The 27,217-nt window shown below is 35.4% G+C and overlaps 1 protein-coding gene across 1 annotated transcript; it reads right to left on the bottom strand.

The window, feature by feature from the left end:
* Positions 1-1,543: 1,543 nt before the first annotated feature.
* LOC130247814 (galactocerebrosidase-like) lies at positions 1,544-26,610 on the bottom strand. Its single transcript, XM_056481279.1, is given in 19 exon segments — positions 1,544-2,045; positions 2,048-2,160; positions 2,217-2,313; positions 9,187-9,276; positions 9,279-9,349; positions 10,747-10,927; positions 14,506-14,650; positions 14,735-14,824; positions 14,910-14,999; positions 15,095-15,222; positions 20,611-20,735; positions 20,809-20,961; positions 22,855-22,982; positions 23,064-23,102; positions 23,196-23,335; positions 23,432-23,545; positions 26,117-26,180; positions 26,277-26,345; positions 26,439-26,610. Coding segments are annotated over 19 exon segments (1,995 nt in total). The 5' UTR covers positions 26,568-26,610; the 3' UTR covers positions 1,544-2,016.
* Positions 26,611-27,217: the final 607 nt, after the last annotated feature.

The raw sequence follows: 27,217 nt of genomic DNA, 5'->3' as shown, positions 1-27,217 counted from the left end.
TTTTATTAAAATATAATTAAACATGTACATTCGTTTTGTCTGATGGCCAAAATTCATTCATTTTCCTTCAGCTTAGTCCCTTCATTCATCAGGGGTCCCCAGAGGAAGGAAACCACCAACTTATCCAGCATATGCTTTACCAGCAGATGCCCTTCCAGCTGCAACCCATCACTGGGAATGATGGCCAAAATAATTAATGCAATAGCAATTATTTCACACATACTAGGTGAGCTCAGCATGGTAGCCTTGTGACATAGTAAACGTTCATTTGTGATAAAAAGAGTTTTATTTATTTTAAATTATGTGCAATAACCTGAGTATATCCAGAATGGTCCAGAATGTAATTTTAAGGCGTGGTTGTGTTATAAGATGCAAAGCAATGTGTGCTTATGTTTCACTTGAAGGAAATGACATTATTTTTTCATAAATCTTACTTTGATTATATACAGCTACGCAGTTACATGAAAATGACTAAAATATTTCCTAGTTCCCCTGAAAGGCCCGCCCTCAAGTGAACTCTGATTGGTCAATCTGTCATAATGTGCTGCGATTCTGGATCGGCTCCACTTCACGGCTATACAAGCACGCGCGTTTTGTATAAACAGTCAGTCAACCTCCTGCTCGCTCTCTAAAATAAAACCTAACAAGTGTCTGTAACGAGTGAAAATGGGGTGTGGCTCCTTTAAGAGAGATCGCCATTGTGTGTGTCTGTGTGTCTGTGTGTGTGTTTGTGTGTGAACTGTCTGTAGACACGTGTAACACGAGAAGCGCATGTGCGCTGGACCGATGTTTATTTTTCTTTTCTCTGCTGCTCGGATTAAGTTATTGTTCTGTAATACACAGTGACGCTGTTGACAGAAGAATAAAGCACAAGACGTGGGATGCGACCTGTGTGAGCCTTAATTGATTTTCTGTCTGTGTGTGTGTGTGTTACAGCGGTTTGACTGATAAATATGAATTTGTAGCTAAATCGTTAGCGGTGCCAAACAGCATTCCCATGGTTTACATCCTTGCTACAACATACCGTTAAGGCTAGACACTGTACATGTCATGATCAATTTTAACAAATAAAACACTTACAGGTATGTGGCTCAGAGCTGCTCCTACTTTGAGGAGATTTTAAACCGAATCCAGCACTGAACGGGGAGAGATTCTCTGGAAGCTGTGTTTTGTCAAATCATGCTTGTATGTATTTTATAATTCTCTGGAACATAATTAATATTGAACTGTAAGCACTTCTGTCTTTGTGCGTGTCCTTTGGAAGCCCAAATACAGAAAGAGGAAGCTCTTTGGAAATAGCAGGACGGCATTTTCTCCCTCTGCTGTAACATTACAGTGCCTCTGCCACGTCCTTAGCTGCACAGTGTGTGCGCGCGGTAAAAGTACCGTTTGTGATCACACAAGGCCCGAAAGTTTTTTTTTGTAGTCCCCAAAATTCGTTCATTGTAGGCTTTGCTAAGCCAACTCTGTAACCCAAGCCAGGTCTCCCTTTGCATTGAACTTTGAGCGTCTTACATTCAGAGATGCTGTTTATGTCACACAACTACATTACACATCAACTAAAGTTTAAAATATGATATCGTAGGGGACCACCCCTTTAAGAGACGTATGGTGTTGAAATTATTTTTCTATAATTTTACACATCAAGTGAACCTGTTTCATAGCACACTATCAAGTGCTTCATTTATTTATTCTGCTTATTAAGAATAAATATTTTAAATCATTCAAGTCATTAATCGCCATCTTTGACAACCATCCTAGTTAAATATCCCTTTTTGAAGATCAACATCTCACGTTCTTCATTTATAAACCCCAAAATATCAACTATTCCAGTAAAAAAAAAAAAAGAAAAAAAGTAAATCACCAAGAAACGAAATGAAACGCGTTCACAGTATAGTATTTTTGCAGTAAAACGAACAGAAACTCAGATCAGTCAACCTGACGCTTTCAAAGAATTCAAAGCAGAAAAAAGTGTGATAATGAAGTAAACACAAATGTGAGGTATCAAAGTACAAATCACCCTGCAATCACATTAAAATTATCAACTGTGCATATTCAAAAGACAAAGTTCCTAGTGCAGCCCAGCCATTCTTGGGCTCCAGAACAGCAGCATTTTTCCACAACGGAAAGCCGTTCAGTGACCCTGTGGCAAAAAAATCCCTGTAGACCAAAAGATGAGCATTTAAGAACAAAGACATAATTCTATAAAAGGCTACTATCTATATGTAGATATTACCTTGACACTAAGAGTTAAGGTGTACCATACTCCTGCCTTTGTTCCTGACAGCCCTTCAGCAAGAACTCTTTTTCCACCTGTGAAGAGCAAAAAAACGTTCAGGTCACCAATAAAATAAAAATAGTTCATTAGGTAAATACCAAACAAACTGAAATTCACATTAATATTAGAATCAGGGATTAAAGGTTCAAGAAACCCTAGAGTACATTATTTGAGATTTTAACAGATTTCTGTGTGTTGAGCATCAGTTAAAGAGCCCATATCATGGGTTTTTGAAAATGCACTTCCATGTAGTGTGTAACACAGCTCTAAGTGAAGTGAAATATCCGGCAAAGGCTTAAATCTGTAAATGTACAGTGTTTAAAACTATTGATTCATCTATAAAAGAGTCGACTCATAGTGCTTTCAAAACGAGTCGTCTTGATAACGAGTCATTAGGTGTTTCGTGATGACGCGGCTACGAAACACAAGTAGTTGCGTGCGCAAACCCGGGGAGATTTGAAACCTGCTGCCCCGCCCACTAACACAGAAAAAAAGATACACACACACACACCGGTCAAATGAAGTCACGCTGTGCAGATGGATACTATCGACAGTCTAACCCAAAGATGAAAGCTCAGCATTATAGCCGAGCCTTGAGCAGTTCGAGTGCTTCTGGAAACTACATGCTTACAAAGAAGACTTCATCAGCCGTTTGTTAAAGGAAGGATCAGTAAAGGTTGCAGCTAGAAGGGCATCAGCTGTGTAAAACATATGCTGGATAAATTGGTGGTTACTCCACTGTGGCGACCCCTGAATAAGAAAGGGACTAAGCCGAAAAGAACATGAATGAATGAATGAAACACTCCAGTACAGAAGGTGGCGCTGCACAACTTTTAGCTTCTGACATTTACTTGTTCCACAGAAGAAGAGAGGAGAGAGAGTGTTTACGTGCTTGTTAAATCCATTCACAAGATATTTGTTAATTGTAGTAGCTGTTTTGTTTGGATTATCTTGCTTTGTGTCCTTCATCTTGCCCTGACGCATCTTCCTCGCCAGTAGGTTTGTGTGTTTGCTGATTGGCTTTTTCAGAGTTAGCCTAGCAAAGCCTACAGCGAACGAACTACAAAATATACATCCGGGTTAATGATGTCATAAACCCTTCAAGTTACTTGCAAACACCCCGCGTGGCCAGAGGTGCTGTAAAGTTCTAGCAGAGGAGGCTAAAATGTCGTCCAAAAGCTGCTATTTCCACAGAGCTTCTCTATTTTGTATTTGGGCTTCCAAAGGACATGACACAAATACAGAAGTGCTTACAAATACATTTTAATTATGTTCCAGAGAATTATAAAATATATATAGCTCTAGTATTTGACAAATAACAGCTTCCAGAATCTCTTCCAGTTCAGTGCTAAATTCAGCTAAAAACTCCTCCAACCATAATAGATGAAGCTCTGGATTGTAAGCCACAACCTGTAAGTATTTGCATTTGTTAAATCGACCTATTACATGTTTTCTAGCGTTAACAGTATATTGTAGCAAGGACGTAAAAAAAGGGAAATGCTGTTTGGCACCATTAACAATTTAGCTACAAATTCATATTTATCCGTCAAACCGCTGTAAACCGCCACAATCTTCACCAGCACGCAGTGTCTCTCTATGCTGCCGCTTTCCCTGCATTCTACATCTCAAATAACAAACTCGCAGGAGATATGTAAACATTTCATATTACTTACACACGCTTATTCCGAATATATGTGAAAGACACTTGTCAGATTTTATTTAGAGAGCAGGTGTGAAGTTCAGCTATGAAGCTAGAAGCTATGTGCTTCTAAAACAGGAGATTGGAACTAGTTAAAAAAATAAAATAAATAAATAAATCACAGCATAAAGCATGAGGGTACCGAGTTGACACCTGTGATGCAGCCTGTCCAGTGTGTGAACTGCTTTAGCAGTTTTGAGACACTTTTCCATAATCATACTCAAGCGATTTCCACCAGCAATGAGCAGAGAGAAGCTGTGGACTTTGAGCCACAACCTGTTGAAATTTAGCCAGACGGAATCTGCGGACGTTTTTTGTTATTTCTGCAGAGAATTTTTGTAAAAATCTGCGGATTTCTGTGGAATTATTTTGGGAGTATCATAACTAAAACTAATATGTGAAATAAAAAATATCTTTTTAACTTTTTTTTATGTTTAAAATGCAAATCCAATTAGATTCACTTTATTTGGTAAACAAAGCAAGTCTCTCATAAAATATATCTACTATAAGACAGAAAATATTACAGTACAAACTGTATTGTACATAAATCAGATGAACATTTTCATCTTAGTCAATAATAATTACTGTACTTAATTAAAAAACTGAATAAATATAGATGTACACACATTTACTCAAGTAAATAGACAGAATTAATGATGGGATAAAAAATCTGTGAAAATCTGCAGAATTATGCGTGCGCAGATTCTGTGTGGGCCTACATGCATAGATTCTAGCGTTAAACGTATATTGTAGCAAGGACGTAAACAACGGGAAATGCTGTTTGGCAGCATTAACAATTTAGCTACAAATTCATATTATCCGTTAAACCTCTGTAAACAGCCACAATCGTGACTTCAAAACAAAACACAAAACGTGGCTTCAAAAGATGTGCAATGCAAGCTTAACGATTACACACATGTCCGTCAATTGTGTTTTACATTGAAAAATAAAAGTAGCACATTAGAGTCATAAAAATGCGTTCGGTGTGAACTGCCCCTTAGTGTGGCACTCTCACATATGATAAGGATGATGAGAAGCATAAATCGAATTCAATCTGTATCCACCAAACCTTTAGTTACGAAGGCTGAGAGAGAACAGCACATGCATTAAAAAGTGCGAATGCATATTACTTAAAAATACTGAAGTAAATATCCGTTAGTTGGTGGTTCATTATGCTGTGGTGACCCCTGATGAATAAAGGGACTAGTTGAATGAATGATGAATGAATGAAACCAAGCATGAATGAATGAAATTCCAAATTTTGTGATTAACAGTTTTCTATCCATTTAATTTTTGGTAATGAAGGGCATTATGGGATCTTGATCTGTGGAAAGTTTCACTTTTCAGACTAACAAAGCCACATTTACTGAAATTTTTGTAGTTCTATACAATATATATTACATAAGAAATAATATATAGAGAAGTTAAAGTACATAAAATAGAAGGGTTTTTTGTACCTTACAACACTAATCCTGACATATATCACTTCAAACTATTCAAAATGTCAATTGCAAGACACTTTTTCAAACATCAAAAGAACAAAGTTCCACAATTTAAAAGCATTAAAAAAATATATGACACAAAATACGGAAAACCAATAATTTACAGATATTTTTTGCACGTTTCTGTATATCCATGTGTTGTGAGAATTAGTGTGTTTTAGTTACTTTAGTTACTTCACTCCAAAACCAAAATCCTGTCATCATATACTTGCCCCTTTATGCTTTCAAGTGCATAAAAAATTGCTTTGAAAAATTTTAATCTTCAGCACATTAAATAAAGGATTAAGATCAATAAAACTTTGATATTTTTAAACCACCGAAAGAATTGAGTGGTGTAATCCAAGTGTTCTGCATAGAGACATCTGTTCATTATATAAAGCAATCATCATGTCTCCTGGAAAGATTTGGGATTAATCGCCTTGTTTTTTTGTGGATTTATTTCTTGATCGCTTTGCGAATGCATTTAGCTGTCAGAGCTTGAGTGAAGACGAAATGAAAATATTATGGCTTTGGGAAATACACAAGGCAAGTAAATAATGGCAAAAAGTTAGTATTTCTGGGGTAACGTAACCCTTTGACTATAAATCTTGCTAAAAATCAGTTCTTTGAGATGCAGCTAAAATCTGTGACAGCTGTTTCTCAAATTTTAAAGCATTATTTGCATCAATTCTTGTGCTTTGCTGTGAAAATACACAAAAATCATATAAAGTTTCTTTTTTTTTAATAATCACAAGAACCAACAGACTCGCAAATCCTTGACAGACTAAAAAAAAACTATATAGTAAAACATAAATATACACGATCACTAACTCACTACACTTCAGCTAGTCAGGAGTCTCCACAGCGAAAAGAACCAGCAATTACTTTACGATGTCCTTCCTGTCGGAACACAGCATTTGGGAAACCAAATATAAAAAGTTATCGAATCCTTTAACTCAAATCTCGCTAAAGACTACTCCCTTGAGATGCAGCCTAATATTTGTGACAGCTTTTCTCCAAATTTAAAGCATTATTTGCATCAATTTTTGTGTTTTGCTGTGAAAATACACCAAAATCTTATGAAATGTTTTTTTTCTTAATCACAAGAACCAATGGACTCACAAAATCTTTGAGGGGCTGAAAAACTATATAGTAAAACGTAAATATACATGATCACTAACTCACTATACTTCAGCTTAGTCAGGAGGTCACCACAGCGAAAGCAAAGAGCATAGAATCATAGGTGACACTTTGTTGCTATTTGGAAAACAGCCACTAGATGCTGCAAGTGTCAAGCGGTGGCTATTTGGTATAAAAATTCCAATGGAACAGCAGCACGGATAACAAACGTTAGACAGAAAGAATTAAAATATTGAGTTAAATGGGAGTTAAAATATTATATATTCATACACCTCATTAAAAGCAACATTTTAAACAATATCTCAATAAAAATAAAACTATTTCCAAAATGTTGACAAGACTAAGTTTAATATTATATCTGTTTAACTTACATGAAAGGTGAACAAAATATATTGGATTACTGTTTTTTTTTAGTTTTACTTAAATTAGGGTGATGCAAAAATGAATATACCCCACAACAAAAAACTACTTGTATCTAGAGTGTGTGGCCTCCGTAATTTTTTATAATTATTTATTATAATATAATATGTCAACAAAGTTTGTGTGCATATGTTTGATGAATTTATGTATCGAATTCAATAACTTCGGAGAAGTGGCTTTTTACATAAAAGCTGTATTAGTCTTTCTTTAACAGACAACACTGGAAAATTAGGTACTATACTACTTTATACAACAGTTCTGTCTGACTCTCGAATCTGATTGGCTGATAGCAGTGTGATATTTTGCAATAACAGCACTCGTACAGCCTCTTCACCTTTGTGTATTACTCCACCCACATAAAGTGACAGGCAGATCAGTAAACTCGCTAGTTTGACAGATATTGCAGCTATTGGGCAATATAATGTACTTTTGAGACTTTTTAGTGGATAATGTAGTTGTTTAGATTGCAATTATGCAGTTTATTTATAAGGACAGTGCCTATTTCAAAATATTTATAATTTCTGAGAGAGAGCACATCGCGTCCATAACCCAAAAGATGGTTTGACGTTGTCATACACAAGATGGCACCAGGACCGCATAATAAGCCCTTGCTAGGAGGATTAAAACTGCGTGTTTTTCTAACTACACTAATCTAATCATTATTATACTGAAAAGTGATATTCTAAGTCGATCTCTCTCTTTTGTATAGATTGCAACTATGCAGTTTATTTATAAGGACAGTGCTATTTTAATTCAGTTACTTTCCTATCCCGGTTCTCAACAGTTTTATTCAGAGACCCCCGAACACCCCCTTCGTTATTGCAAACACAACAGCAGTCTGGTAGTGATTGCGCTGTTTTTTCGGGGTTATCTCGATTGCAACATGGAAATACTGGAGACTGTAACACTGTAAGAAGATATCTCTGTAGACGGAGGGCATTTAATGTCAAGTTCAGCCTTATAATCTTAAAATGACAGCAAAATCACCTGTTTTGTCATCGCTTTATACATTACGCTTGAGAATCATTCAAACACTAGCTCTAAAGTGATGTTGGTGAATTAGTAAAGGCTTCTGCTGTTTTGACATCAGCTGCAGATGTGAATGAATAGCAAACAAAGTAGCTCCTAATAGAAAAGGGTTTTTAGACTCTCCGTGTTTTGATTTTCTTTTTTTTATATATAATTGTGCCGTTGAAACTGTTGTATAAACGCAATATCACACTCCTAGCAGTGCGATATGGCTGTATATCAGCAGTCTTGTGCCCAAAAAGTGTAATCTCAGTCCTGTTATCAACATACCATTTTGACAGTCCATGTAATTTAATTTAAGATGTCAGTATTCATTTATATTACGCCAGTGCATAAACCATTGAATTAAGTAATTTTAAGTAATGAGCAGCACAGTGGCGCAGTGGGTAGCACAACCGCCTCACAGCAAGAAGGTCGCTGGTTCAAGGCCCTGGCTGGGTCAGTTGGCATTTGTATGTGGAGTTTGCTGTTCTTCCTGTGGTTGGCGTGGGTTTACTCTGGGTGATCCGGTTTCCACCCACAAGCCCCAAAAATATGTGGTATAGGTGAATTGAATAAGCTAAATTGTCTGTAGGTGTGTGTGAACAAGTGTGTATGGATGATTCCCAGTGATGGGTTGCAGTTGGAAGGGCATCCCCTGTGTAAAACATATGCTAGATAAGTTGGCGGTTCATTGTACTGTGGCGACCCCTGATTAATAAAGGAACTAAGCCGAAAAGAAAATGAATGAATTGAATGTAATTTCAGCTACAGTTCCAAGAAAACAGGTCTGTAAAACAACGATTAAAAGTGCTAATGATCACCAGTCTAGTGATAGTAAGTTGTCTTTTAGGTTGTATCTCAGCTTTAATTGCGCTTTTTAAATAAATAAAAAACAAAGCAGCTGCTTACCATCACGACCGCAATAAGATCCAATAGATGGCTGATCGCTTTCACTTTAAAATGGCGGAATCGTGGAGCTGCTGCTGGGCACTACTGTTGCAATGGAGCATTTTATTGAGTGTCGCCTCTTGGTGATTCTAAGCTCTTTGGTGGAAGGAACCACCAATTACTTTACGATGCCCTTCCTGTCAGAACCAGAACTGGGAAACTAAATATACGCGGTTTATTTTGAAATGGAAAAAAATTATAATCATTACCTATGTCATTTGTCACTCTATAGGTTCCATTTGCCATAAATCCAGTAAAGACCCCTTTTGCTTGTCGGACTGATTCTCCGCCTTGATCGCCCTGGCCGCCAGGAACACTCCCCCAGTCTTGGGGGTTTCAATAAGGACGTCACATGACACATTTACGTCTGACCTAGTTAGACAGTAAGAAATTTAGTGAAATGATTGGAATCAAATACTAATGCATTGCTAATAATTTTGCCTTACATCTGTACATCTATTTTGTCATGATGTATAGAATCTGAATCATTGTTCACTTGGGTGCATAACATTTTTTTGTGTTTAACTCTATAAGGTTACGTACTGTCTGAGGAGCTTGATTGACCAAATAAGCAATATAAAAATTTTTGCCTAATCAAAATTATAAAGGAGACAGAAAATATACTAGAAATAGTTGCCTATGATGCTGATGGTTTGGTCTGCTGGAGCAGGCAACATTAATACATTGGGGGAAATAAATATTCAAAAATAACCATTTTTTTCAGAAAACAATTTCTAAAGGTGTTGTTAACTTGAAATTTTCGCCAGAGTGTTGATAACCAAAAATAAATTTATGGCAGCTTAAAGACAACTCTCATAAGTCACATGATTTGTTCAGGTGTGATTTTTTTTTCTCAGACTTCAACCGTGTCAAAATCTTGATGGTCTGTGGGTCTCGTCTATCAAATCTGATATTTAATCTGTATTCTATATTAAATTCAGATCAGGTGATTGGCTGGGCCATTCCACAGCTTGATTTTCATTTTCTGAAAACATTTAAGAGTTTCCTTGGCTGTGTTTTGGATCATTGTCTTGCTGAAATGTCCACCCTGGCTTCATCTTTATCATCTGGTAATGTAGATGTTGGACTGAAGCAGCTAATATTCATTAATAATGTCAGAGTACATAAATTATTATAATAAATAATATTTACAATAATATAGTATATTTACAATAATGAAAGGCAGATGGGTTGCTGAATAACTTTGAGAGATTTCTACTGCTGTCTGGGCTTTTATTTAAATTTGTAAACTAATTAGATATGTTTTCTTTGCATATATAGATTACTTTGGTTGTTACCAACATCTGGCGAAAATTTCAAGTCAACAGCACCCTTCATGTTTTCTGAGAAAAATGGTGACATGTTGAATACTTATTTCCCTTACCGCAATGCCTGAAAATTGATCAACTTCTATCTATGGTGATGTGCAAGGTGGTTAAACTGACAAAAGTTAGCCTGATTTTCAGGTGCTGCGTAATATCATTGTGCCTGCTGCAGTCATGGTATGGCAGCAAAGTCTGCTCATTATTACGCCAGAATGAGAGTATAGTTCCTAGCCATATCGACAGAAAAATATAAATTTCCTGTCATCCTTAGTGCATGATGTAACTACAGAAGAGTCAAAATATTAATAGGAAATGTTTGAAACTCTTTGGTTTGTTTTGATTTCGAAATGCTAATGGTCTAATCTGATTCAATAATGTATGCTAAGCTAAGCTTCCATGGTTTTGGTGGCTAATCAAAATCATAACAAAGAGGGGCGAACATACCAGCCGTAGTCCCCTATGATGCTGATGGTTTGGTCTGCATCTTTAGCCCAGGCCACTGGCCGCTCAGTGACCACTTGCCGTAGAGTAAAGGCATGGGAGCCATTATCTGTAGTGTTTCTGAAGTACTCAAACACACCGGTTTGATCAGCAAAGTACGGCGCCTCAGAGAATGGAGGGTTATCTTGCAACGAAAAAAAAAATGCAGTTAGAAAGTCAGTGGAGAGTTTACAATAGTTTCCTATTAACACCAGTGGTGGCGCCATGGGCCTCTTGATGGGGCTATTGACCTTATTCTTCAATGTGGAAGAAAGCTCGTTTTTGTGATTGTTTTAGAACTTCAAATTCAGTTGCTCATGGGAGAAATAACTAGGTAAAAAATAAACCACAGAAAATGGTCAAATTACTTTCTCTACAAACAAGTGTTTGCATGACTATACAGACAAAGTAGAATAATATAATACGAAAACATCAGTTTGCAACATCAAGCAGCATAACTAGTTGTTTTTAATGTCTAAAAATTAATGTAAGTGAATGAGACTGGAAGTCCTGAGCTAAAAAATTCAAATGGCTGCGCCCCGCTCGTACTCGAAGAATAAGATGAATAGATATATTAGAAACTTGCATAGTCACGGTGTCATAACAAATCGAGTCTGCCCTGGAATCGAGTATGCCTAAATGCCTGATCAAAATCTATTATGTATTATTTAAATCTAAACATTTAACAGTTATATTCTGTATGTAAAATATAACATTGGGTACTTACATATTAAGTCTTATAGTAATGTATAAGATAAGCTAGCAGGCTAATCAGTAGATGTATGATATGCTAGCACAGAGGTTAACTAAAACAATGCTTGATTCCACAACTCATGCCTTTAGATAACCATCAGTATATGAAATACATCATTTAAAATATTATAATGGTCATTACAACACTTTTAAAATTATAATGTGATTTCACAGGACTTTTAATCAGGCGGGTATAAAGTCTTCCTATTTTAAACTGCAGTCCTAAGAGGCCACAATTCCAAGAGGGGGGGACGGACTCAATTTGTCATGACATCGGCCATCAGTCTTAGTACATGATGTAACTACAGAAAAGTAAAAATTTCAATAGGAAAATGATCAAAACTCTTTTGGTAATTTTTTATTAAAATGCTAATGGTCTAACCTGATTCAATGATCTATGCTGAGCTAAGTGCTCATAAACGGAGATCAGCTTAGTGGATTAAAACATGGTAAACTTAACTGTTCAACTGTAAGGGAGTAATAAAATAAGCCTATTATAAAACCTAAAAAAAACTGGAGTGTTCCTTTAGAGCACGTAAAGAACTAAATTTACCTGACAGATATTAGTGGACTCTAATACGTTTGAATCTTCACTCATGTGTTAGTACTCTCAACATTAGTTGATTTGCCCCTAACGTAGGCCTAATATGCTTCATGTGCCAAAAAAAGTTAATCAGGAGTTATTTGTAAGCAATATTTTTTATTCAGGCACTATAAAGTCAACCTGTTGTAATTGCATTGAATCACTCGGGTCCTAATTGGATGATTTGGTCATCATGACGTAAAGAGCTTAGAATCACCAAGAGGCGACACTCAATAGAATATTCCATTGCAACAGCACCGACCAGCGATTCCACCATTCTGGAGTGAAAGCGATCAGCCGTCTATTGGATCTTATTGCTGTCGCGATGGCAAGCCGCTCCTTTGTTTTTTATTTATTCATTTCAAAAGCACATCAAAGCTGAAATACAACCTGAAAAACGACAATACAACACTTAAAATCATAGACTGATGATCATCAGCACTTTTAATAGATTAATTTATAGACCTAATATTTAATATATTAACCATACTTGTTTTCTTGAAACTGTCACTTTTAGGTGAAATTACTTTAAATTACTTAAATTTAATAGTTTGCGCACTGGCATAATACATATTAATACTGACATGTTAAATTAAATTAACGTGACTTTCAAAATGGGATGTTGATAACAGATTAACAGTACTTTGTTGGAGTATGTATAATAGTACATAGTATTTTTTCCAGTGTTGTCTGTTTAAAAAAAAAAAGTTTTATTTAAAAAAGCTACTTTCACCAAAAAAAAAAAAAAAAAAAAAAAAAAAAAATATATATTATATATATATATATATATATATATATATATATATATATATATAAATTTTTTTTCATGATTTTTTAATGCTGTTATACAAAATACCAGATCATGTAGTTTTTTGTTGTGTATACTCATTTTTGCTTCACCCTAATTTGAGTAAAAACAATTTTTAAAAGTAACTAAGTTATTTTGTTAACCTTTATGTAATATGTGAAACAGATATTTTTGATATCAGATGTATTAAACTTAGTCTTGTCAACATTTTGGAAATTGTCTGTTTTAATTGGGATATTGTTTTAAAATGTTACTTTTTTAAGGGGATGTACTCATTTTAACTCATTTAACTCAATATTTTAATTCATTCTCTCTAATGTTAGTTATCAGTGCTGTTTTCCTATCGGGATTTTCATTCCAAAATGGCAGCCACGTGACACTAGCGGCATCTAGTGGTGTTTCCCAAACAGCAACAGAGTGTCGCCTCTTGGTGATTCTATGCTTTTTGATGTAACTACAGAGTAAAGAGTTTTTAAATTTAAATGCAAAAATGATCAAAACTCTGGTCATTTTTATCAAAATTCCAAATGGTCTAATCTGATTCAATAATCTATGCTAAGCTAAAAGTGTTCCTATAGAGCACATGAAATCTAACATTACCTGAAAGACACCAGCAAACTTAAACAGCAAACTAAATATAATCTTAACTCGTGTAGTTAATTTCAACAATAGATGATTTGCCTTAATGTAGACCTAATATGCTTTTTGTGAGTAGCTACTCCAAAAAAATGCTTATTTGTAAAAAGTTTTAATCAGGCGCTTGTTTGTAAAACAATATTTTTAATCAGACACTATAAAAGTCTACATGTTATAATTGCAGAGAATCACTCGGGGTTCTTATTGGACTCAATCCCTAGGAAAGGGACTTGATTTGTGATTGCGTACCTACAGAGCCAAGAGTTTTAAATTTAAATGTGAAAATGATCAAAAAATGCTAATGATCTAATCTGATTCAATGATCTATGCTAAGCTAAGCTAAGCTAAAATTGCTCAGAGACAGCTGACATCAGCTGAATGAATAATAAAAAAAAAATGCTATAAAAAATTATTATTTGTATTTTTATGAATTGTCAGTATTTAATCTACTGTAAATAAAAAATTTGTAAATAAATAAAATTTGTGTAATAGAAATAAAATAAAAATTTTATTCAAATTTTATTCACTGTGCGTTCCTTAATTGTATTCCTTTATAGTCAGCATCAGAAGTTATATAACTAACAGTGGCATATGAGAAGTTTAATACACTTGAATAAAGTTGAAACTATAAACGCAATTCATTTTTAGCAGCCCCTCGAAAAACATTAAAGGGACAGTTCACTCAAAATGAAAATTCTGTCATAATTTATTCACACTTCTATATCACTGCTTGTTTAAAAACTACTCCAGTTTCTTTTCTTTTTTGGAAACAAAAGAAGATATCTAGAAGAATGCTGGTGGCTGGGACCCATTGACTTCCATTTTTTTCCTTCTATGGAAGTCTATAGATCCCAGAAACCAGCATTCTTCAAAATCTTCTTTTTGTCCAATACAAGATACTCATAAATGAACCAAAAAACAACCTGAAACTAATAATTCTTACCTATTGTAAAGTCATCAGTGTAATTTTTAGGGAACGGACATGATTTGGGGGGCTCTGGGTAGAAGCCTCTTTGTGCAGTGGTGACCGTTGTAATAGTAAAGACCTCATCGACATCTAGTTTTAAGCTTAACAAGCCGTCATGGGCCTGTGTGGAAACAGAAAAGTTTATTATCTGCATGTTCTCCATAGTTTAAAGACATGAAACTTGTATAGAAAGATCCAAACACACCCTAATAGGCCTCAGTTGCTTAAACAGTGTACCATTTCCGGACTTAAAATCCAGTTTTGAGTACCACACTTGGAGGTCAGTGAGATGTGCCTGAAAAAGAGCATGCGCAACATTAAAATCGAGCCTTTTTGAGGTTAATGAATACACATTTATTAACAGACAGAACTGCACTTACAAAGGAGCCTTTGAACTCAAATGTGGCGATCTGAGGAGAGACGTCAAAGTGTGGCAATGGAGGACGAATGCACTGAGAGTGCTCGTGTGTCTTTAAAAAGAAAGAGAGATAAGGAGTGTTCACAGCAAAAAAATTACTAAATCTTGTGAACCTCACAAGACCGAGGAAAATATCCAACTACCTACCATAGTTTCTATAATAATTGTTAAGTTCCCTTTGCGGTCTGTCAAAGCCACATAACTTCCTCCTTGGTTGAGTTTGCCCACAGTCTGCAGATAAAACCAGCCTGGCTGTGTGAATTGAGTAGTGTGTGCTATTGAAAAAATAAATGAAAGGACATTTAATCAAAGCGCATCAAGAAAATGTTTGATATTCACTTACAACTGAAGTAGGGCTGCACAATATTTTGTTCCAGTGATGATATTGCATTGTGTGAATCTGTTAAGTTGGGATTAATATAACATGACTTAATCTACACAAAAAAAATGCTGGGTTCCACACAATTCCTTCATGTTGTCCCAACACAAATCGATTAACGAAGTTAACGTAACCATTTTAACAAATTTATGTGGATTGAGCATGAAACAATTAAATTGACCCCAAAAAAACACTTAAGAATTGTGTAGTTTCCCGTGTCAGCGTGGGTTTCCTTCAGGTGCTCGGGTTTCCCCCACAAGTCCAAATACATGTATACATGTGGTATAGGTGAATTGGCTAAGCTAAAATTGACCTTAGTGTATGAGTGTGTGTAGATGAGTGTTTATGGATGTTTCCCAGTGACGGGTTGCGGCTAGAAGGGCATCCGCTGTGTAAATATATGCTGGATAAGTTGGTGGTTCATTCTGCTTTGGCAACCCCAGATTAATAGGCAAGGCAAGGCAAGGCAAGGCAAGGCAAGGCAAGTTTATTTATATAGCACATTTCATACACAGTGGCAATTCAAAGTGCTTTACATAAACAGGAATAAAAGAAACAATTATAAGAGAAAAAAAACCAAACATAAAAATGGTAAGAATAAAAATAAAATAAAATAAAAGCTGATAAAATGTGTTATAAAAGAATTAAAAAGAAGAGAAAAACATAGTAGTTCGATCTGTCGGACGTAGCACAGTGCTCATTCAGTAAAGGCACAGCTAAACAGATGTGTTTTCAGTCTTGATTTGAACGTGCCTAATGTTGGAGCACATCTGATCATTTCTGGAAGCTGATTCCAGCAACGAGGGGCGTAGTGGCTGAAAGCCGATTCACCCTGCTTTGACTGAACTCTTGGGATTTCTAATCTATTTGATCCTAAAGATCTGAGTGATCTGTTAGGTTTGTATTCAGTGAGCATATCTGTAATGTATTGAGGTCCTAGGCCATTTAGTGATTTATAGACCAGTAATAATACTTTAAAATCTATTCTGAATGTAACTGGGAGCCAGTGTAAAGACCTGAGGACAGGTGTGATGTGCTCTGATTTCCTGCTTCTGGTCAGAATTCTGGCCGCAGCGTTCTGGAGGAGCTGCAACTGTCTGACTGTCTTTTTGGGAAGGCCAGTGAGGAGGCCATGTACAGATAATCCACCCTGCTGCTGATAAAAGCAATGAACAAGTTTCTCTAAGTCTTCACTGGAAACAAAGCATCTAATTCTGCAATGTTTTTGAGATGATAGTATGCTGATTTAATAACTGCTTTGATATGACTATTGAAAACTCAGATCTGACTCCAGAGTCACACCAAGATTCTTGACCTTATTTTTTGTTGTTTTGACCACTTTAGAGCCAAGCGTACGCATTCACCTTGAGAACCTCATCTCTGTTCCCAAACGCATGACTTCAGTTTCTCTTTGTTTAAACTGAAGAAAGTTTTGGCCATCCAATTGTTAATTCATCAATGCATTGGCAGAGGGGTGTCAATGGGGCTGTAGTCATTAGGCAGTAGGCTAGGTAGATCTGAGTGTCATCAGCATAGCTGTGGTAGGAGATTTGTGTCTTTCTCATTATTGGCTCAGAGGGAGCATATAAAGGTTGAACAGGAGTGGTGCCAGAATCGAGCCTTGTGGGACTCCACATGTCATGGGTGTCCACCCTGACCTATGGTCACCTATACTGACATAGTAACCTCTTCCTTCAAGGTAAGAATCTGAACCATTTGAGGACCGTCCCAGACAGCCCAACCCAGTTTTCCAGCCTATCCAGAAGTATGCTGTGATCGACAGTGTCAAATGCAGCACTGATGATCGAGCCGTACCAGCACTGTTAGTTTGCCTGAATCTGTATTTAGACGGATGTCATTGATTATCTTTATAAGGGCGCTCTCTGTACTGGGATGTGGTCTGAAACCAGATTGAAAATTGTCCAAACACCCCTTGTAGTTTAGGAACTTGTTAACCTGGTTAAAAACAACTTTTTCAATGATTTTGCCAATGAAAGGGAGATTTGAGATGGGCCTGTAATTGCTCAATATGGTGTTATCCAGGTTGCTCTTCTTCAAGAGGGGTTTAACAACTGCAGTTTTAAGTGAGTTAGGAAAAATCCCCGAGAGAAGTGAAGCATTTACCACTTTTAGAAGATCCATTTCTAAACAGGTAAACACCGTTTTAAAGAATGATGTGGGGAGCGTGTCAAGACTGCAGGTTGATGTTTTCATAATTTGCACGATCTCTTCTAAGATTTTGCCATTAATTGCCATGAAATCGGACATAATGTCTGATTTCTTAAGTTGTGGTTGAGCTAGTCTGACGTCGACACAATTTGGCTGATTGGATGAGCTGATTGTCTTTCTGATATTATTGATCTTGTCAGTAAAGAAATGAGCAAACTCATTACATTTGCTTTCAGAGAGTAGCTCACTGGGAATCCGACTGGGGGGGGTTGTGAGTTTCTCTATCGTTGCAAAGAGTTTACGAGCATTGTTTACGTTGCTGTTTATAAGGCTTGAAAAGAAAGTCTGCCTAGCAGTTTAATAAAGGGACTAAGCCGAAAAGAAAATGAATGAATGTATATTCAGAAATTAAACACAAATTTTTCTCTAGAGCAAACAGTAGTGATTTATGGCGTTAGTTATCTCATGGTGCCTTCGTGATGTTTTTTCATATGGTGTAACAGCTGCAAACAACTCTGAAAATGAACTTTTTTTTCTCATTTTTAAGTGTTTATTTATAAAACAAAACCAAATTGTCCCTGTTTAACTCAAATTTTAGTTGAATTTCTATTTTTGTGGATTACTATTTACTCAAGTAATTTCATTACTTACTGAGTAACTGAGTTACCTTTTAGACAGTGTAGTTAGAAAAGTGATTTAAATACAATTATAATATTGTAATTAGTAATTACCGTGTAAAAAATGCAGCGTTCCACACAATTACTTCATGTTGTCCAACACAAATCAATTGTTAACTCAATGCTTTTTAAAGATGTATGTGGACTGAACATAAACTATTTAAGTTGTCCCCAAAAAAAACCTTAAGAATTTTGTTGTTCGCTATTTCTTATCGTACAAAGGCACACATAAAGTACGCTTTGTGTCACACCATCTCTAAATATTTAATTCTAAACAGCTTTGAGGGATACGGACACCGTCAGCGATGTCAGGCGTTTGTTCTTGTTGCTTATAGAAGGAAAAGCGCACAGTACGGCGCATGTGGTGAGCGACTCCCTTCATCAACACGCATAATCGCATTAATATAATTTGCTTAAACTAAGCGTTCTAAAGTATGGCTATATTTTACAAGCAAGGATTCTGACACACCAACATGCAGCAGATGCTTTACAAAAGTTGCGTGTAAGGGGGGAAACATGTCAAACTTATGAAACCTAAAGGTGAGGAATGGACTGTCTTTGACAGCTTGTGACATCATCTGGCACTTTCAGTGAGTATGTTTACATCGACAGCAATACTCTGATTTTAATATGATTAAGACAATACTCTGATCAAGAGTCTACCACGTAAACAGGGATTTTTGATTATTTTAAAGGACCACAGACACAAACTCCGGAGGAAACATTTATAGGCTGGTGACGCAATGACGTTAATGGATCTATGTGCTATAACATTTAACTGGCAAACATGAATGTAACATTCAAAAAGTAACTCATGTAAACACCTGAATCATTATATTGTCTTATTCAGATTAAGGCAAATCATTAGATCACTGATGTCCATGTAAAAGTAGCTACAAGCCCCAAACCCAGAAAAAAGGTGTTCCCTGATTTTGATGACAGCCTTTCCACAGGTTAGTAGTAAGCTAATGTAATGTTAATAGCATAATGCAAATCTTGCATTCATGCTAACAAACAAATGATCAAAAGAAATATATAATGCAATTTAAATATCTAAAATATGAATTGATGTTTACTTTAAACTTATTATAAATATATATTTATTTTGTTCAATTTTAATGATTAAAATTTTTTTTTTGTCAAATAATTGTGTGGCCAAAAAGTATCGGTTCAGGCATCTTTTTGGCACCGGTACCGTTTTAGAAGTATCGATTTAGCACCATAGCGAAATAACCCCAAACGATACCCAACCCTAACAATCTGTATTTAGCTTTTCGCTTGTACAGTGGCTCTGAACTGTCAAAACACCTCTTAACGCCTTTCCGGACATTGTATATTTCTGCATATGTACATTACTGTAACACGTTTTATTCATACGTTTGTTCATTTCCATTTTACTTAAGACATATTTATTAAACTTGTTTGTAAATTAAGTGCCATTTTGTTATTCAACCAATTATGTTTACACAACAGTCAAGTTGCATGTTAATTTGCTAAGCGAAGAAAAGGAAATAATTCAATTTTGGCATGCTTTAAATTCATGAATATAGGTCTATATAATCACCTTGCAATTTTGAAATGATAGCCTTTTTGCTTTGAGTAAGTTATTCAGTTGATAAGATCAGTTCAAACTTTTATGAAGTTTTTAAATTAAAATCTGTTGTTCACTGTATAAAATATTACATTTTGAAATATTTATAATTATCGGCTGTAGTATATTGGCTATCGGCCTCCAAATCTTAAGAGTTATCGGTTATCAATATCGGCCAAAAAATCCATATCGGTGCATCCCTAATATGTATAGTAACAAGTATTTGTTGCGAAAAAAAGCAGACATTTTGTATCATTCAGGATTCATCTCTAAATAGTTTATAATAATAAAATAATAATAAAAAACAATATTCATCAAACAATTTTTGTCCAGCATGATCTTCCCATAACGGAAAACAAATGGACAATTACATTTATAAAGATAGCTGCAAGCAGCAATTATCGAGGCCAAGCAGTCCAGCGGCCACATGATAAACAAGACGGCAACAAGCGGCAGAGCAACTAAAAATTCTGTAACTTTTGGAAAGCATAGCCTGAGTCAAATTTGGTGGAACTTGGACTAACGATCTACGGAGAGTTCAAAACAACAGATTTTCAAACTAATTCAAGATGGTGGACAGGAAGTCGTGTCAATTAGGGAAAAATGATATCAATGTTCTTGGCATGATGAAAGGAATCTAACAAGACCAGTCTCATGACAATAGACAAAACTATGTGTTTTGTATGATTGATATTGGTAGAATTTAATTGTTTGTATAATAATATAATATTATTATTATTGAATTAATTCTTATAGAGGTTGACCTAAAAATCGGCCATTTTGAAAGTGACAAATTACACTGATCATGTGTGTTGATTAACATAGGCGACTATTAAAAATACATTACCAGTCATCCATATTGGAGATTCCACTATATAATGTCCACTCCAGGGTTCCTCCGCTGTCATCAGCCCATCTCTACCAAATGACAGATTCTCGTAATAACTTGCTATTACGTTCCAGGATATAGTCCTAAAAGCAGCCGATCAGCATAAAGACAGAATATAACAAAGAAATGAGAGAAAGGTGTGTGAAAACAGCTCACGAGGTCATTTTGCCATTAACGTAGTTCTGGTTGAGAATGCGAGCCCAACATCCGGCACCGATGTCGTCATTGTAGGTGCTGTCTTCAGAGGACCAGAGCTTTCTCTCTGTCAGCAGAGCTTCCTTTACTGTGTTGGTGCCTGGGTAGTGCACACTGTAAAGAATGTAAACTGTGATTACAGGTTACTTTTATGCTTATTAGATCAGCTAGCTGGTAGATTATATAATGTACCAACGACCCAACAGCAAATAAGTGATGGGAGAGAAGAAGCTTTTCAATGCTTTGAAGCAACTGCACCAATTATCAAGGGTCAACCAGCTTTTTCAAAATAACTACCAACTTTTTAATGCATATATATATTTTGTAAAGGTTTTTTTTATCTTTATTGGGATAGACCAGCGAAGATAGAGACAGTCAAGCAGAGAGATGGGAAAAATTCAGCCTGCGACCTCCAAAATGACAATGCTAGTGACTTGCGACCCCAAATTCCTCGAAGGTAGTTATAAATATACAAATGTTGCATATACAACAATAGGCCTATATAAACACGAGCATATTGACAACACAAAAAATGCAACAACTCAATAACCATATTTTTATAGTCATTTATTCATTTGATTATTTAATTGTAATGAGACTGGTGCCCAAACTTTTTTGTATAATGGGCCAAAAACCAAATATCATTGCGAGCCGTGGGCTGAAGATAAATATATCAAATTACATTACATTAAAAGTTGCCATTGGTAATTTCCTAATATTTCAAAATAAATAGAAAACACTCTAAAAATTGTATTAACTAATGCAGTATAACTTTTTAATTACACCTCATTGCTATAAAAAACATAAACAATCACATTTATAACTCGGTGGAGTTCGATGCTGAATACACTAGTCAAGCAAAATCTGACTTTGACTTGATTTGCTCACGAAAGTCTCTGCATTTTCATGTGACAGTATGTACATTTACAAAATCTGATTAATTTATACCATTTAATTGAAACATTTAATTAAATTAGCTTTTAATAATAAAACAAGCAAACTAACAAAATGTTACATTAAATTTGAATTGACAATCTCGAAACCCTCCCCATCATTCTCTCTCTTCTCAGATGGGATGGCGGGCCAAATCAAAGGTTGCCATGGGCCAACTTTGGCCCTTGGCCCTAGTTTGGGGATCTCTGATCTAATATGACTAAATATTAAGTGCCTGCACTTTAGGTGTTCTTTTATACGTCTTCTGAATTTACGTTTACATTTATTCATAAAGAGGACGCTTTTGTCCAAAGCAACTTACAATTAAGGAGGAATTTAGCAATTCAACAAGTGGTAATACATACAAGAAGAGCTACTTATAAAAAGAAACTGTTTGTGCTCAGACCATTAAGGTCTAGAGTTAGAAGGGGGAGTTTTTTTTTTAAAGAGTGTTTCAACAGAAGGTTTGTCAAGCCCACTCACCTGTGTAAAACCCACTTTATAAATGCACAATGTTATTGCAAAAATCAAGCAATTGATGCAAAATTTACAGAAAAATACAATTTTTGGCCAGCCAGGACACTTCTGTGCCATCAGCATTGTTTTATACCATATAACATTATATTTACTTATAGAAAAAGTCCTCAGAGTAAGCAATACCTTAAGTTGTCATAGACCTGACACAGCGCTGCGCTTCTCCTTAGCTGTCTGACCAGCTTTAGACACAACATGTGACATTATCACAATGCACAATAAGCCAGTCTATTTAAACAAAGCAATGTTTGTTAAGTCAGTGGCTAAAATTAAAACCAGTGTTGCCTTTAAAGAAATTAGAGACCAATGGTTCCTGGTACAAGTATTGCCGCAAATCTTGAGAAAAAGCACCAAAAAATCAGTCTGTTCAGGCCGTAATAGTGAAAATGAAAGTCACAGTTATAGTCAGACATATTTCCTGGAGGTACTGGTTGAGCACTGAGCAGACAAAAACTGCCTGGTGACTGAATTTGAGTGCCTGTTGACAAGAGTGAAAGATTCTCCCTTAATCACTGAATGCATCACACTGCTATTGCTCACCCTATGACTTCGACAGCATCGTTCAGATATGGATCATTCAGCATGGCAGATGCTATAGACCAGTCTCCATCTGCAGCAATGATGCCAATGTTCGTGAAGCCAGCACTGTCCAAAACATCTCTCAGCACCTAGGTGAGTCACAAAATGTTGATAAGGTTGCTGACAATACAGTTAGGATGTTTTAAACTGAAAAGGATATCCATTTTTACCTTAATGTATGTTGGATCAAATGCTTTCTCATTCCAAATCTAAAAAAATCAGTTGAATAAAGATTGTTTTTAAAATAGACACCAGTAATAGATCCAATTTTAGCCAACTATTATCAGCTAGTGCACACATACCCCGATATAATCAATGTCAAGGTTATGATGCTGCTTTGCTCCCATGACCCATGTAATAACATAGTTGGCCGTAACATTTGGAAAAAAGTAAGGCCATTGGGTTCCATATCCAACCCATCCTGGAAATGCCCAGGGAAGACCTACATAATCAGATCATTCAATCAACTCAAATTTCTCCATCTTATTTTTGTCTTTAAAATTAAAATGGAAAATGCAGCCTGGAACAAATTGATTACCGATCAGCTTAATGTTTGGATTTCTTTTCTTGGCTTCCTTCATAAGCCACCACTCGTACCCGCGGAAAAAATTCCCCTCATCCTTACTGTGCATGTGAGAGGGTTCTGTGCCATCTGTAAAAAAAGACATGTAACATATAGATTGTGATACACTTTAAATATGCTTTTCATACTTAGAGTTTTTGTCTTGTTTCTGTTCCAAATATCTTAAATCAAGAAGTATTTTCAGTAACACTTTATTTTGATGGTCTTTTTGAGTATTACTAGACTTTCTGCTTAATATCTGTTGATATGCTCCTTCAACAGACATTTAACTGACTATAAGAAACTTGCAAGTACATGTCAACTTACACTAACCCTAACCCCAACCTAACAGTCTACTTATAATATAATAAGAATTAGTTGCAATGTAAATTCAACAAACGGACCAATTGTGTCTTGTTTTTAAAATATGCCAAAATTAAGTGAGTTTTCCATTAAAAGCAGCAAAATAATCTGCCAATGGAGTAAGAAAATAAGCTTGCTTTTTTGTTTGACATAAGATTATTTTACTAACCCCACTGGCACATTATTTTCATTGTTTTAAGGAAAACACACTTAATTTTGGCATACTATTACTTTAAATAAGACTATAGCTTTGCTTGTCTAGAAAATGCTTCTTAATTTAGGAATTTTTAGATATTTGGACTAGAAATACAGCAAAAAATATATATAATAAAATCAGAGCGAAGTTTCTGAAATTATTATTAGGGAATCTTTAAGGAATTGTTCACCCCAAAATAAAATGACCTCATAATGCATTTACTCACACTCAAGTCATTCTTGGTGTATATAACTTTCTTCTGTCAGACGAACGGATTTGGAGTAGTTTTAAATTTTAATCTGGCTCTTCCATTTGTATAATGGTGTTGGGCAGTGGCCATAATTTGAATCCCTTAAAATTACCCCATAAGCCACCAGGTGTTAACGCATGTTTTTAAGCAGATCGATAAGTTTTTGTAACAAAACATATTTATTACATTTTTTAAATATATTATTAATTAAAAAATAATAAATAAAAATTATTATTAAATAAACAAATAAATAAAATAATAAATAAATAAATAATATCGTTGACTTCTAAGATCTGCCAATATATGACGCATGTCATATGAAGCATTTTAACAGTGATACACTGTATAACATTATACAGCAATGCCAACACAACTTTTTTTTGCTTATCGTATTCTTTTGGGGTGAACAAACAGAGTGGTCAGTGGTTCCCGTGACAAAAGTCTATTCCCAAAGCTTCCACTATAATGCGCCTTACATCATATGTCGCAGAGTCAGACGATTTCATTTGTTTATCTACTGCCACATTTTATTGCAACTTATGGCTATTTCATGGCAAGACCATTATTAGATTATAGATAAACACATATTGCATAATATAACTTTTGGTCCTATTAAATAATTCAGTAAGACCAGTCTGAGGAAGTTTTCACATTTGCAGTCTGCTTCATAACATACGTGTTAACCACCTGACGGCATATGGGTTATTTTTTACAATTAATTAATTCACTTTTGGAAGCTTCAAAAAGGGCCACTTTTTTATTTTCATTTTGGTGATCAGTGTATGAAACAGACACATTTATTGATATTGAAGATATTTCAAAGTTAATATTTTTTCACACAAATAGCTTTAACCTTATCAGTGTCCAATCAATTAAGTATTTAATACTTCCTATGAAAATTAATACTTTTCAATTGAATCAAACTAATAATGAATCATTTTGAATCAAATACTGTTTCAGCTCTTCTAATCAATGTGAAAACCACCTTCAAATATAAATTAATGAAACACCGGATAAGCACTTTATTTCCACTTTTAGAATATTAAATAAAACATTTTTAACAGTTTAATAGTTAACGCCCAATCTATTCCTTTACCCTTTCCACTTTTTCCTAATACACTTTGTACTGAACAAACAGGCTTTTTTGTAATTCTGTCTGGCTCAAATGACAATGGTGGAACTGGTGTAAAAACAACAAAAAAAAAAAAAAAAAAAACTGCCAACCAGGAAGATTATCTGAAATGAGTGTAAATGGGCTTTCCATTCCTTGAATAGTGTACACACCCTAATCATCACATATCATACTCATTATCATATTCGTCATATTCGTCAGTTTGTTGTTTTTATTTCCATTAATAATTCACTTTATTTCCAAAAGAATAATACTTTACCTTGTAGTTACATATTTTGCGAATGTATAATTCACTAACATAAAACTAACTAACGTAACTGACCATACTAGCAAGGTGAACATTGCTTCCTGTTGTTTTTTTTTGTCCCCTTCAGTATGTTAGTTCCACATGATTCACGTCATGTGACTTACTGACTGACATACATTTTCTTAAAGAACCAGTGGAGGTAAACTATTGTTTTTTTCCTCAAATAAATAAAATGATACACCAAACTAATCAGTAAGCTTTTAATTTCAAGACGGTTTTCTTAATTAATGCATTCTCTTCAGAACAACCGCATAACCCTAACATATTTACGATTTATCCTTAATTAATGCTAAAATCAAAAGCTTGGTTATTTATTTTGATGTGTTTTTCGATAAATTGATATATCTAAACAAGCAACAGACAGTCAGATATACAAAACAAGGGTAAAAACAGAGAAAGGCACTTTGTTTCACCTGTGGTTTGAGCATCACCTCCTATTTCCACCTTAAGGATGTGAAGTGAAGCTCCAAAGTTGGGCTAAATAAAACCAAACCCCACATATATAACATTACTAATAACATATTATTATTAAAGACATCATCACAATTAAATGCAGCTCAAATGACCAAATACCTTGAATAAGTAATCCAATATCTGAGTCCGATAGGGTTCTTCATAATTAACAAGAAGTCGTGAAGTGGCCTGAAAACAAACAAACAAACAAACAAGCAAAAAAAAGTTAGTCAACCCCTGGCCGACTTTCAACAGAAATGTTAATGTATGAACATAACTTACTCCTCCTCCACTTAAGCCTCCTATTCCATCAAACTCCCGCCCTAGACCAATCCGATCATCTATAACATAAAACTGAGCCGAACATCCGAGAACGAAGGAGATTATGCACAGAAGATTGTGCGTTTGCATGTTTTGACGGGAGATTCAATGAAGTGCGGCTGAAGTCTGTCATGAGGATGTTTTGATTATCAACAGCTACTTCCGCGTCATGTGCTCATATTGAAATACACGCGGAACGCACGTTTATCTGTCATTAGAAGAGAAACGCAATACCGAAATGGTGTATAATCATTCAGATATTTAGTGTGCGTATTTAAAAAAACCCGTCCCATTCAATTCTCTCTTTGCTTTTCAAGTGTAAAAACAAAACCACAAATCGTCCCGTCGCTTTACACAAGAAAGCGCCACGATTGGTCGGTAAATTTACCGCATTTTGATTGGCCCTAGGTTTTCATAACTTCGCAATTCATTGATCGCTGAACGCGTCGCGATTTTAGCTCTCATTGATTGGCTCCTAAACGCGTCGCGTTCATATCACTCATCATTGATTGGCTCCTAAACGCGTCGAACTCGTATCTCTCATTATTGATTGGTTACTAAACGCGTCGTTCTCATTCACGGAAGTGAAAGTGCAGAAAGCGTTTATATTTTCTTCCTCAGCTAGTGATTAACTCGTAATAATAACAACGTTTGATAGACTTTTGAACAGCGTTGCAAAGATGTCGGTCGCAAATCCGAAACAGACCATAACGAATCCAGTAAGTTTATCTTAACTTTGT

This window comes from Danio aesculapii, chromosome 20 (genome assembly GCF_903798145.1).
Source record: "Danio aesculapii chromosome 20, fDanAes4.1, whole genome shotgun sequence".
In the NCBI taxonomy this organism is placed as follows: domain Eukaryota; kingdom Metazoa; phylum Chordata; class Actinopteri; order Cypriniformes; family Danionidae; genus Danio; species Danio aesculapii.
This window is presented reverse-complemented; position numbering and strand designations above follow the sequence as displayed.